At 43.6% G+C, this 12,417-nt stretch overlaps 1 protein-coding gene across 1 annotated transcript in view; it reads right to left on the bottom strand.

Moving 5' to 3' along the window:
• CPNE8 (copine 8) overlaps positions 1 to 5,485 on the bottom strand; it is a gene marked incomplete at both ends in the record, with an annotated part of 121,852 nt that extends 116,367 nt beyond the window's left edge. The window contains one exon of the mRNA XM_082001146.1: positions 5,346 to 5,485. Within this exon, the coding sequence (XP_081857272.1) occupies positions 5,346 to 5,485 (140 nt within the window). The remainder of the gene's footprint in view (positions 1 to 5,345) is intronic.
• Between the last annotated feature and the right edge of the window lie 6,932 nt (positions 5,486 to 12,417).

The raw sequence follows: 12,417 nt of genomic DNA, 5'->3' as shown, positions 1-12,417 counted from the left end.
ATTTACTGCATATGGTGTGTTTTACATCTGCGTGAGACTTGCTCTTTCAGCTCTTTTTGTTTTGCCCAGCTCCCAGCCTGCACTTCTTTATCAACCACTGGTGACCTCTTCACAGCACTGGGGTCCCAGTGGCATCCCGAGCCCCTTCCTCCGCCCGGCATCCTGTGTCCCCACTTGCAAGGCCTCTGCCACCACACCAATGCTCCTCTGCACTACACTGTTCTTCGAGGGTCACAAATACATCATTCTACACAGAATAACTACTTGCTACTACTATCTGTAGAAAGAAATATGGTTATGCCACACAATTACACAAAGACAAGCCAAAGTGAAAGTGAAACTAAGCAGTAGCAACCTGGTCATTAGAAAAAATGCTGGGCTTGGATTTGCAGCTAAGCAAACCCAAACAAAGCTCCACATAGGCAAAGGCAAGTTTAGACAAAACTTGACAAGTCCTGAGACTTGCACAGTTACTATGAAACCTGGGGCCTGTTCCTAGCAATCACAAGACTCGATTTACAGGGTAACAGATCTGCCTTAAATTCTAGAATTCATGTGGTTGCATGCTTGAAGTTCTAAAAATATAGACACATAAGGGAAAACCAAACCGTGTAGGCTGTCAGGAATGCATCTCTATGACTATTTTGATGGACACTGTCACCCGCTTATATTTTTTTCTCTGAATACACTCAATTTTCTCAGCTGAAGCCAGCTGATTGTCTAGGCAGTTTCATTTCAAAAGAAAAAACACGTGAGATCAACTTTCTGTTATTGGTCAGATAACCACTCCACAGACTTTTAATCCAGCCTGGACACAGATACACAAAGCAGGAAAATGAAAACCAGACTTACAGTCAGGATGAATTTTATATTCTGTAATTTGTACTAGACAAAGTTACAAGCTCAAATAATCTGTTATGGATCTCTCTTTTTTTATCATTGCATCTTTCTGCACTAGGGATTTCTAACAAATGATTAATGCTTCCAAGAAAGCAAGAGGTTAAGTACACTGGCTGTAGAGAAGAGATCTTGCCAGAAATCAATGCCGAGGACAAACAAAGATATAATTGAACATACTTTTGGGTACCACAAGTGGTTAGCTAAGACTTTCAGACTGCCAAACAAAAAGAAAGGCAAAAATTCTGAAGTAGTACATTTTGTTTCTCTATGCAAGAAACTTGAAATTAAATTATCTTCATTACTGAGAATAGGAGTTGCTTAATTCCATTCAGCCCATTCATTAATATTAGATTTCTGTGCAAACTGTGAAGCAGCATAGGACTGATCCAAACCAGGCATGATCAACCAATTGTATTTCTGTTGAATTAACCATGATAAGGAGTTTCTGCTGCCTTTACGCAGATTATGCCTGGTGTGGGAATACAACCAGTATAGAGCCTACCCAGCATAAACCCAGAACGATGCAGACAGACTGCCTGATTGAGCATAAACCCTAGCAAAGCAAAACTATCATAACAAACTTTCTGAATTAGCAAAATGACCCTGTACTGTGTTAATATTTTACAACACTTTTACCATCTTTCAGATAACCATATCATCTTTGATATACTACTAGAAATCATGAAGTGGTCAAACTATAGTTTCACTTGCCTATAGATAATAAAACATTACTCTCAAGAAGGTAATTCTGATTGATAACTCCTCATTCAGTAAGTAAGTAAACATTACCATGAGGCAAAATCAAACTCTTGGCCTTTCTTGTAAGATAAGGTTTCATAAAGGCTGTGGCTCAATCAGGAGAGTACAGGAAAAAAACTAGGTCGGTCCACACAGTAACCATGAGGAACATAAATCAGCATTACACAGCTCACAACAAAAAGTGAGAAACTTGAGAGTCCATTGAACCGTGTTGAACTTTGTATGTTCACACACAGCACAAACCTCAAGATATGTGATAACGAGCATCTACCTGTGTTCGCAGCACTACATACACTAGTTCGGTCAACAACATAGTAACTGCACTGACAAGTAGAGAAGATGGGAACAGAATATCAAGTTTCTCCAAGATTTAACTAGATTGGAATCAGTGAAGAACATCACCAGAAAGGGAGATACAGGATGACAGACACATGGCCTGATGCTTACCTCAAGCTCACACTGGACCACAAGTTTACACACACAGCCGGTAAGCGATGACTCAAGTCTAAGCACAGGCCTATAATCAGTATGCGGTGCCAGTACCCCTTTAGAGGAAGAGAAACCTTTGCACTAGAACACAGTAGTTGAGTAAAAGATAGAGAGCAGCCTATATTCTCTCTTCCACACCGACTGGAGGGTTAAGGTCCTGATCCTTCAACACATGACATTCATGCAAAACTATGCCAGGCCACAAGAAATAAAGATAGCATAGCAGGTGACAGTGAAATTTTCATCAGACCATGGATACTCCTCAGGGCACGTGATCAAGGGAGCTAAACGGCACACAGGGAGATGGCCACTAGAACAACTGATCCAGACAATAGTGGACTATTACTAACACCAGAGGATCCTCTGGGATGACACATTTAAGTTGTTCTGCCACATTAGAGCTGACTCTTGAGCCAAAGAATACAGATTCCCAATAAAAAACCTCAGAGGTTTGGAAATCTACATCTTAAAAGAGTCAGAAAGAATTGTGACCTTTTTGTTTCATAGGCACTGAGTAGTAACAACTAGAAAGAATTAAATTCATTTCTTGCTTTTTAGCATTTATAAAACTACAGCCAATGCTGGCATTCAATAAGCCATGGGAATCATATGAAAAGTTTTTAGTCATAAAGAAAGCCCAGAAAGAGCATCACCTGATCTCCAAAACTTTTCTGGATTTTATAATTTTCATAGACAATTTCTCACCCTATGAGATGCACTTCTACTAAAGGCTACCTGATATGCCCCTGAAGCTGAAACACGCTGGCTTGCAGAATGAGAAATAGTGCAATGCCATTTGGAACATGGCTAATTTGGTAACATTGACAGTATGGGCATACAGGGCAAATTAACTTGGGAAGTACTGACAGACAAACCATACAGAATTAAAAGCTAAGTGCATAGAAGCAGTATGCTTACTGAATAAGGAGAGAGGGAGCGAGAAAGAGAGAAACAAAACAATACTGTCTAGAGTCACAAATATATTTTGTGGCACAAATAGCTTGCACCGCTTCACTGACCACCAAGTTACACCACCTGTACAAGCTGGAAGAAGTTCCCGTATTTCCTATAACAAAAACAAGCAAAGAAAGAAATAAAAATCTAGGAAGAAAGAAGAGTTATCATCTGACAATTACTGATGTAAGCTAGTGACCAAATTTGTTCTACAACTCTTCAGGTGTCAAGAGAAAACTAATGTGATGACCCAAACTATTTTAAAAGCATTTCTCTCCAGATGCTAAGGAATACACAACTGCTAATTGTTAAAGAATGTTCAGCATTCTCTGAACTTTGCAGTTTGCTCTTGCTATATTTCACAATTTCATTTAACACTACTTTTCAAGAGCTTTAGCCAATGAATGTGTTTACAGATTAATCACAAACATGTGTTAATCATTAATTTCTGCCCCACTGTCATGTTTTACACTCAATTTTGAAGCATGACTTTGTAATCAAAAGGCTGCCATTCCAGCACATAAAGGAAGGAGTCACCATGGAAATCCCCATCCTTCTGCACTTGACATCGAGATGTATCAGGATGGGAGACTATTTTTTAAAACAAGAAAAAAAAGCCGTTTTAACAGAACAGACATGGCTTTTGAAGATACCTACAGAGAAATTAATATTGTAAACTATGCTGAAAGTAGGTACAAGTAAGGTAACTAAGGTCAGAATTGATTATGTCATATACCTACAACTCATCATAACTATCTGATGGATTCTCAAATCACTATAAAACTAAGGTTTGAAGAAAACATTGCAGGTATATACAAACAATATCTGGAATGAAAGAAACTCCCATTATAAGTGAATTGGGTCAAATCCAGCATAAATGTTCTGACATCTGTAATTGTGACAGGTTATTTGAAGAACCTAAAAGTAATACTAAAGGTCCAGGACTGCTTTTACACATAGCAGCACGCCCTTTGTGGGACCAGGGTTTTCTGCAGTTGTTGCCAGTGAACTTCGCAGAGACAGGCAGTAAGTACATCAGGGTATTCATACGGCAGCCTAGCGACTCTTTCAGTATTCCAAATTCAATCTTACTCTATTTCTCATCATCTCAGCCTTCTTTTGAAATGCACCCTTGATAAAACATCAAATAATAATTTTCTTTATTAAGGAAAGTGAGGTGGTGGTCTGACAATTTAAGTTTAGAGCACTGCCATTCTGTCCTCGGAGAAGTAGTGTTAATAGCAGCAACTTCCGAGCATCTACGTTAGAAAATGGAGCAACGGACTGTAGCACAAACTTTGTCTCATTTCCCGTCAGGAAACAACACTAACAGTTCAAATTATCCGCTAGAAGCTGCCAGCTCTGCTGGTAAAAGGAACCACTGCTCTGCAACTACTAGGGAATACTTAAAGGAGCTGCCAAAGGTGAATGAAGATATGAATATAAAAGCCGACAAATAAAAGTATTTTTAGACCTCTAATGGGAAATTCTGTGTGCTTCAAGGGAGAGAGCAGCGTTTTTGAAATACCGACAAACAAAACATGGCCAAGTAAATATCGAGGAAAAAAACACTAGGTTTTGTGTTACGGGTTGGCGGTTGTGTTTGTTTCGGGTTTTTTTAATTTATCGGCAGCAGCGTTACGATAAAACGTGACGAGGTAACACGCCCAGTTTCGTAACAGTTTTGCAAGAGAACCGCAAGCAACCTGCGAAAGGATTATTCCGAGGTTCCCCGTCCCCGCCCGCCGCACTCGGGACAGCTCCAGACGCGAGGAACCCGCTGCAGAGAGCGCCCCGCGCCCGCGCGACTCCCGCTCCCCTCCGGCCGGCTTCCCGGCTGCCGGGAGAGGCACGGGAAGGGTTTGGGGCGGCGGCAGCGGCGGCAGGAGCAGCGGCTGCCCGTTTCTGCAAAGCCGGCAGCTGTCCGCAGCCGCTGCCAGAGCCGGCGCCTCTCCCCCCGGGCCCGCCGGCAGCGGCCCCGCCGCGGGCAAGGGGCTGCTCCCAGACTCTGCCCCAGCGCCAGGCACCTGCCCCGGGGAGCGGGGAAAGCGCCTCACACAGCGCCCGGCATGTGGGGGTAGCCCCCCACATGACCACTGCCCCTTCTCCTCCCGCCCCCCCCCAACAAGCCCAGGGCGAGGGACCCCCGCCCCGGCACACCGCCGGGGCCAGCCCGCTCGCCCGTCTGGCCCCGCCGACGGCCCAGGGCGAGCGGGCAGGGCGTCCCTGAGCCGCCGCCGTACCTGCAGGACACGGAGAGCTCCACCTTGGTGGCCGGGATGCTGGAGCTGAGCACGTTAAAATCCCCCACGGACGCCATGTTCGGAAACCCACTACTTCTGCCCGGCTTCTCCTGCCCCGCCGGCTTCCCCAGCGCGAACATGGGGCAGCGCAGGGCGTGCGAGCGGGCGGCAGAGAGGGTGGGGAAGAGGCGGCGCCGAGCCGCCCTCCACAGCGCGATGCCACCGCCCGTGGCGCGAGCCCCGGTCCGCACGGCCGCCCGCGGACTGAGGCGGGAGCGGGGCGGTGACGTCACCACGGGCGAGAGCCCCGCCCGACTGCCCCGGCCCGCGGCGCGCGGGCTGTCCGGCGGCCGGCGTGAGGGGCGGGCGGCCCACGGCGGAGCGGCGGCCGCCGGGCTCGTCGCAGCCCGAAGGGACGCAGCGCGCCCGCCGCCGCCCTGCCCCGCTCGCGAAGCTGGGCCGCCGGGGGAGGGAGCGGCGGCGGGGCCGGCGCAACCCCGAAGGGCGTGGGGCGGGGAAGGGCCCCGGTGGAAGCTCGCCCGGAGGGCGGTCCCGAGCGTTTTCGCTCCCGCGCCTCCACGCTCTCCTCCCCCTCTGCCACTGCACGGAAACTGCCGTCCCGTCCCGCAGGCTAGCCGGGGAATCCCCTCCTTCGCCGCTGGTGCGGGAGCGCGCCCCGAGCAAGCGAGCGACTCCCGGCCTCCGCGGGAGCCGGCGGCTGGGGAGAACGCGGGGGGGCCGGGCGCGGCCGCTAATGTCCCAAACTCCAGCGGGCCCGCGGCGAAGCGGAGTTATTCTCCCGGGCCACAAAGGAAGGCGCATCCCGGCAGCAAACGCCAGCGGTGTGTCGGGGAGCGGCGGCCGCCGCGGCCGGGCAGGGACGGGGCACGGCGGCTCCACCGCCAGGCGGGCGCACTCCGCGCCGCCAGGGGGCGCGGCAGAGGGGCCGCGCACGCTGCGCGCGCTGCGCGGCGGGCTGCGCGGCCGGCTGCGCGGCCGGCTGAGCGGCCGAGGGGGTCCTGAAAGCGAGAAACCCGGAAAATCGGGCAGCGACTTTAAACTTCCCGTGTAAGGAGAAGAACAAGTATTGTCACAAGAGACTTGAGGGAAACGACGTGTAAAAACAGAGTGCGTGTCATAACCTTGGTTATTACATGCACTGACACATTGAAAAATGGAAATTTCGATCCCTCGCGCTTGTGCAGGCCGTTACCTTTTCTTAAAGGCCACTAATGAAGTCGCCCTGGATCTCTTCATAATAATTCACAATAATCGTAACAGTTCCATCATCTTATTATCTCATGTACTTAGTTTGTGTCCGTTTCATCATGGCGTCTAAGGAGCCCCCAGCATTCATCTCTCATCACAGCAGTCTGATGAGAACTGGAAGTGCCATCACCTCCGTGTCACAGACAGGGAGGTACAGCACCAGCAAGTTAGATCCCGTATCTGTAGTCACAGAATATGTAGGACAGGTCAAAGATCACAGGACATCACCCCAAATCCTGTACAAAAGTCTGCTACTTCTCTGGATGTTAATGGTTTTACATGTAGGAATAAAGAAGTTTAATGTGTTTACTTGTAAAAGACAAATGTAAGTCTAAAACCACAAATGTTACAAGAATGCATTCGTTTTTAGTTTCATTTCTAGTTTCTTGTTGCTGTAATTCAAGTTCAGTGCATGATCTCAGGTAGTACATCAAAATAATGATGGACGGAGAACTTGAATGTGGATGCCTGATTAGCTCCTAGCCAACAAGATTGAGCAGTGGGAATGCAGAAGACAGTAACGTGGTCATATTTAGGGGATGTATACTCCCTGCACAGCACACGTCTGAAACATAACTTCACTGGCAGAAATTCAAGGAGGATATCACTGATACTTTTATTCAGAAACTTCTGACTTTACACCCTACTTCTAATCTTCTGCCTCTTTGTTTTCAGGAAGTTATCCCTGAAGTCTCCTTTCTTTTCCTTCTCTTGTCCAGCTGTTGAACACAAAGCAGTTTCTCATGAGGTGTCACCAAAGTATTTCATCTTAAACCAGCCTATTTGAAGTTTTCAGTACAGCCAAGAAACACATACCTTCACAAATACTTCAGGTATGTCTGCAGGCAGCCAAACCAGTAAGCCTACAGCTGAAGTTGCTAAAAAAAAAAAGGCAACTTTAGTTCACTGTTGTCTTTGTCCATACAGTAGTGCGAACGGATGGGTGAAGGACCACTGGTGTCTTGAGAGGCTAATGGCAAGTACAAATAGGGTACTACATAACTAAAAACTAACAAAGAGTTTTAAAGAAAAAATTAAAACTCTTTTTCAGTGTTATAATACTGTTCCTCCCTCTTTTATAATCTACTATAAAAATCTAAACATAATCAGTGGATCCCACAGGGCATGACATGAATAACTTAAAAGGCATGAATAGTTATTATAATGGGTATAATATATTACTATCTATTATATAACTATTATAATAACTATAGGCATGAGAAACTTGAAAGTATATCATGTAAGTGTGATATGATCTTATATTCTTCCCTACTAATCCATGTTAGATCACTGCTTTGGGTTAGGTGGGGGTTTGGTTTGATCATTTTTATATTATCTGATCTTAATGTTTTATTCTGCTTAGAAAAAAGGAAATAGTTGGTTATTGATGATTCCATAAATGGAATATCCTGTGAAAATAATGGAGGAGTTAAGGAAATTCAAGTCTTCAGTGTTGCTGAGGAGATCTCCATCTTCTCTCATCATGTTTATAAAGGCACAGCTATTTTGTCTTCTAATGTTTTGGCTTAGAGTAAATACATAATTCTCAAACACTGAGAGTGTTTTATATGGGAAAGAGAGAAACTGAAAACTAAAACAAGGCATAGTTGAAAGATCCGCACCAAATGGGGCTAAATATACATTATTATAATTCCAGGGAGGCACCTTGTATTTGCTCATTCTTAAATGGCACTGAGGTGTAGGGATTGGAACAGGACCTGAGTGTTGAGACAGTATCGGACATTTACATACAAAATAGCTATCAGAGTGCAGTGCAAAAGCAACATCAGGGCTGTGTGTTGTATATGCTATGTTGACATTTGAATGAGATCATTGACTCTGAAAATTTTGCAGTGGAAAGCAGGACATATTTTCCTCACTTTCTTTTGTGATTGTTATTTTATTATTGTCAGCTATTGTTGCTATTTATCAGATATCTACAAAACTTGCTTTAATATGTGCAACCTAATTTAAGGAATGAAGGATATACTTGCAGTAATTACAACATAAACTATGAACAAACTACAGATTCCAGAATAGCTGTAACGTGTAATACTGAATGATTGCTTTAAAACATCACTGCTTCTGTATTTCAGCAATATAATTGAACCCGAATGCCACAGGATGCAAACTTTGATTACTCCTCTCCACCCCCTCAGCTTTCTGCCTTGTAGATCATTAATTAGACATCTCAAGAAAAGAAGTTTTATGATTCAATCTTTGCAATTCTACTCACCTGCCCTCCAAAAACAAACACAAACTGTTCTGTAGGAAGTTAAGGAACTGGAAATGGCATCTATTCTTCCGTAGATGTGAAAAAATATGTGGATGAGTATAGGAGTGAGCTTAGAAGTGAGCTTCAGCATTATTGGAACAAAACAACTGTGACTGTAACACAATACCATTTTCATGACAACCAAAATACTGCTTACTAAGTCTGAATTTGTGATGAAGATACCATATTCCCTGGTTCTTCCTCAAGTATTTGTTCAGTAATTCCCTTAATTAACATCCAACAAACACAAATCCAACAAATCTTTTTATCCTGGCTACTGTCAAATTGTTTCTTTCAAGAGCCTGAAGAATTGAGTGAACTTAGCTATAACTTGGTCCTTTCTTATAACTGAAAATAGCACTGAAACAGTGCTGATATCCTAATACACGCTGCATTTGGTAATTGTTATATCTTTCTTTCCTGCCTTTGATTACTATACTTATCTTCCTCTTTCTTTGCTGCTGATGATTGTTTTAATTCATTGACCAAAGGCAAGGTATTTAGCATTTCCTAGGGCAAGTGGAACCATCAGCAAGCACCATGGCTGACCACAGGCTTTAAAAACCACCTATGATACAAGATGCTTATGGACATGTTTAGTGCCTTTATTCTTCTGGTATGAATTATGTGCTATAACTCCATGATTTTGTAATCCACTTGCAAAACACACAAATACTGATGAAGCTCTGTTTTTGTGATAGCAAACCCTAAAGGTGGTATCTTAGGTTAGACATAAAGAAGAAATCTCCACTCCTTCAAGGTTTTCACTTCAAATACTAGTTTTTCAAGGGCTTATGTCTGCAGTCTCACAGGTGTCAAGGAGACTACATTCTTCAGGAAAAAGTCTCTAGGCCTATGTTTCAAAGCCTTTGAAACCTGTCGTTGCTCTCTGCAGGAGAAAAGAGCACCTTGTCACCACAGCATAAGCATGAGGAAGTGAGTCATCAGTGCAGAGACAGCTAATGATTTCACCATTTCTCTGCCATGACAAAGTTAGTGATGTGTTTGTTTGTATACCTCTCTACTGATTCCGTGCAGAATAAAATGACAAAGTATAAATACCACTTCCCCTCTCCAAAGACACAAAGAATAGCTATCCAACAAAGACTCTCATCTCACTATGTTCTACTTCTCTACACCAGAACTGGCTATGTTATCTGTCAAAGCACCTTTAGCACTAGATAAAGTTTCTTGGATTATTTCAAACTTTCTTCCAGTTTGATCCAGGCCAGAAGAGACAGATCATCATCAGCACAACCATAAGGCTTCTTCCTTCCACATCCTAAGGAAAGCATTCTTTTGTAGGATCAGCACAGCCATTCCAGGTTAAGTAGCCTCAGCTCCTGATGCAGTTTTCAGTTTGTTCAAGAGCTCTTCAAAATGGCAAAGACCCCTGAAGCACTCTCAGAATCATCCAGGAGGTGTCATGGATGCATTACTGCACATTAAGGTCTCTACATCTATGAACAGAGGAATTTTATATCTACTGATCACTTTTTCTAGCTCTCATCTCAGAGTGAAGCATGTAGAGTGAAGCATATAGAATGGATCTTAAGTTCTAAGCATGTGACTTGGGAGTATTAGTACTAATTTTTAACAGTCAGTGAAGTCAGATTACAGTTCAGATTTCATTTTGAAGGACAAGGAATCAAACTGGTTCGGTCTTTTTGAATGAAGAAATATTATTCATGCACCTTCAACTGAGCCATGGGCCAGACTGATTTCATTTCTGGACAGGTTGCCAGAAAAGTGTAAGCATGCATTTAAAGCCATTTTTCTAGAAAGGCAGCTCATGACTAGCTCATGGCAGCAGACAATTTCAGGTGTTGCTAAAGTAAGAGCGTTTGGTATGGCAGCAAGGATGGTGACAAAAAGATTGTCTGCCTACAACGTATCTCAAAAAGTCTAAATAACAATGTTTGTTTCTATGAACATAAGATTACACCGCCCCAAAATGAAACCTCAACATGTTCATCACAAGATCAGCTGAGCACTGAAGAAAAGTATTTTAATTTCAGAAGAGGAAATCTAATTCTTCCTCTTCAGACGCTTCCCATGTTCTTGGACTACTCTTGACAATTGGAATTGTTTTTTTCTGTCCTTCCCTGCCATGCCCACTCACCCGTAGGCCTTTCATATTTCTCAGAAATATCATCTGATTTGCAGAAAATATGTGTTACAAATATTTTAAGAATCATGTACTTCACAGTTTCTTCCTCTGCCTAATCTCTACCCACATCTTTTCCCTCAGCCTGCTTCCGGAGTGTTCATAAAAACACTGCCACCGTTAGCAACACGTCTTTGGAGACAAAGTCTTCATATGAAAAACTTGCTTTGTGAATTGTCTAATGCTGAAGAAATTGGCACACGCAGCCTCTACAGCTAATAGGTATGTTCTCCAGTTATTTTCTTCACTGCTAAAGTCAGACTCAGTTCTTTCAGGAAAAAAAATCATTACAGCAACTTTGAACCCAACAGCAGCAATACCCAGACTGCTACATTTGAGCCATCCTTCTCCATCAGTCAGGTTGTGCCTTTCGTTACTCACTCACATGACTTCGTGTATTTCCTAATAACATAGAGGAGACGTCAGCTCACACTGTTTCAGGCATGGAAGACATCAGTATCTCTGCCAAAATAGGCACAGATTTAATCTTTGAGAGTAGACTCCACCACAGTTTTCATCAGGGAGTTCCAATTGCTGATCTGTTACCTACCCGTAAATATTCAGACAAATGTGTACATGTGTACTGGACTAGTCTGGATAAGTGTTGGATCCACTGCCTGTCAATAGTCACACACTCAAACTCACATAAGTATATAGTCTGGATGATATATCAGGTTCACATGTCATTTCAGCTTCCCAGAAGGATCCCAGTGGAGTCAGGGTAATACTATATATTTCTAAATAGCCTGCAAGAAGAAAAACCAAAGTTTTCTCCCCATTGCTTTTTGACAGTTTCTTTCACAAATTTCTCAGTGTAAGCCACAATAGTATAATTTAAAAAAAACTCTCACCATATGTGCCCATACCACGTCTATTGCTTCATCATTTTTAAAAAAAGTGGTGGGTGGTTTTGTATTCCTTCAAAGATAAATGAAATCCCAGCATGTTGCCAGGTCCCCGCCATGTACTATTTTTCATGCAGTCAGACTTACAGTGAAGCTCTGTCCCAAACTTATTTTGAAAACTATGTTTTATTTTCATGTTAATTACTTTATTAACTACTTGATTCTTTTTTTCTCCAAGATTACACTTGTTCTGTGAAAGAAACCAACAAATGCCCTTTGGGCATAAAGAGAACATGGCTCTACTTTCACAGAGGAAAAACTTCACGGCTCCTTAAGACGCTCTGTCGTATTTGATAACCCACTGTTAGACATGGAACCAGAAAGTGCAAGCCTCTCCCACGTGATGAGGTCCCATTGTCTGGATTCTGTGAAGAGAAGGAATTGTGTCTGGAAAGATTTGTGAAATCATGAGAGGATATAAAACATTCTCTGTTTTCCATCTGAAAGACTTTCTGA

This window comes from Phaethon aethereus, assembly GCF_964289735.1.
Source record: "Phaethon aethereus genome assembly, chromosome: 1".
Lineage (NCBI taxonomy): Eukaryota > Metazoa > Chordata > Aves > Phaethontiformes > Phaethontidae > Phaethon > Phaethon aethereus.
This window is presented reverse-complemented; position numbering and strand designations above follow the sequence as displayed.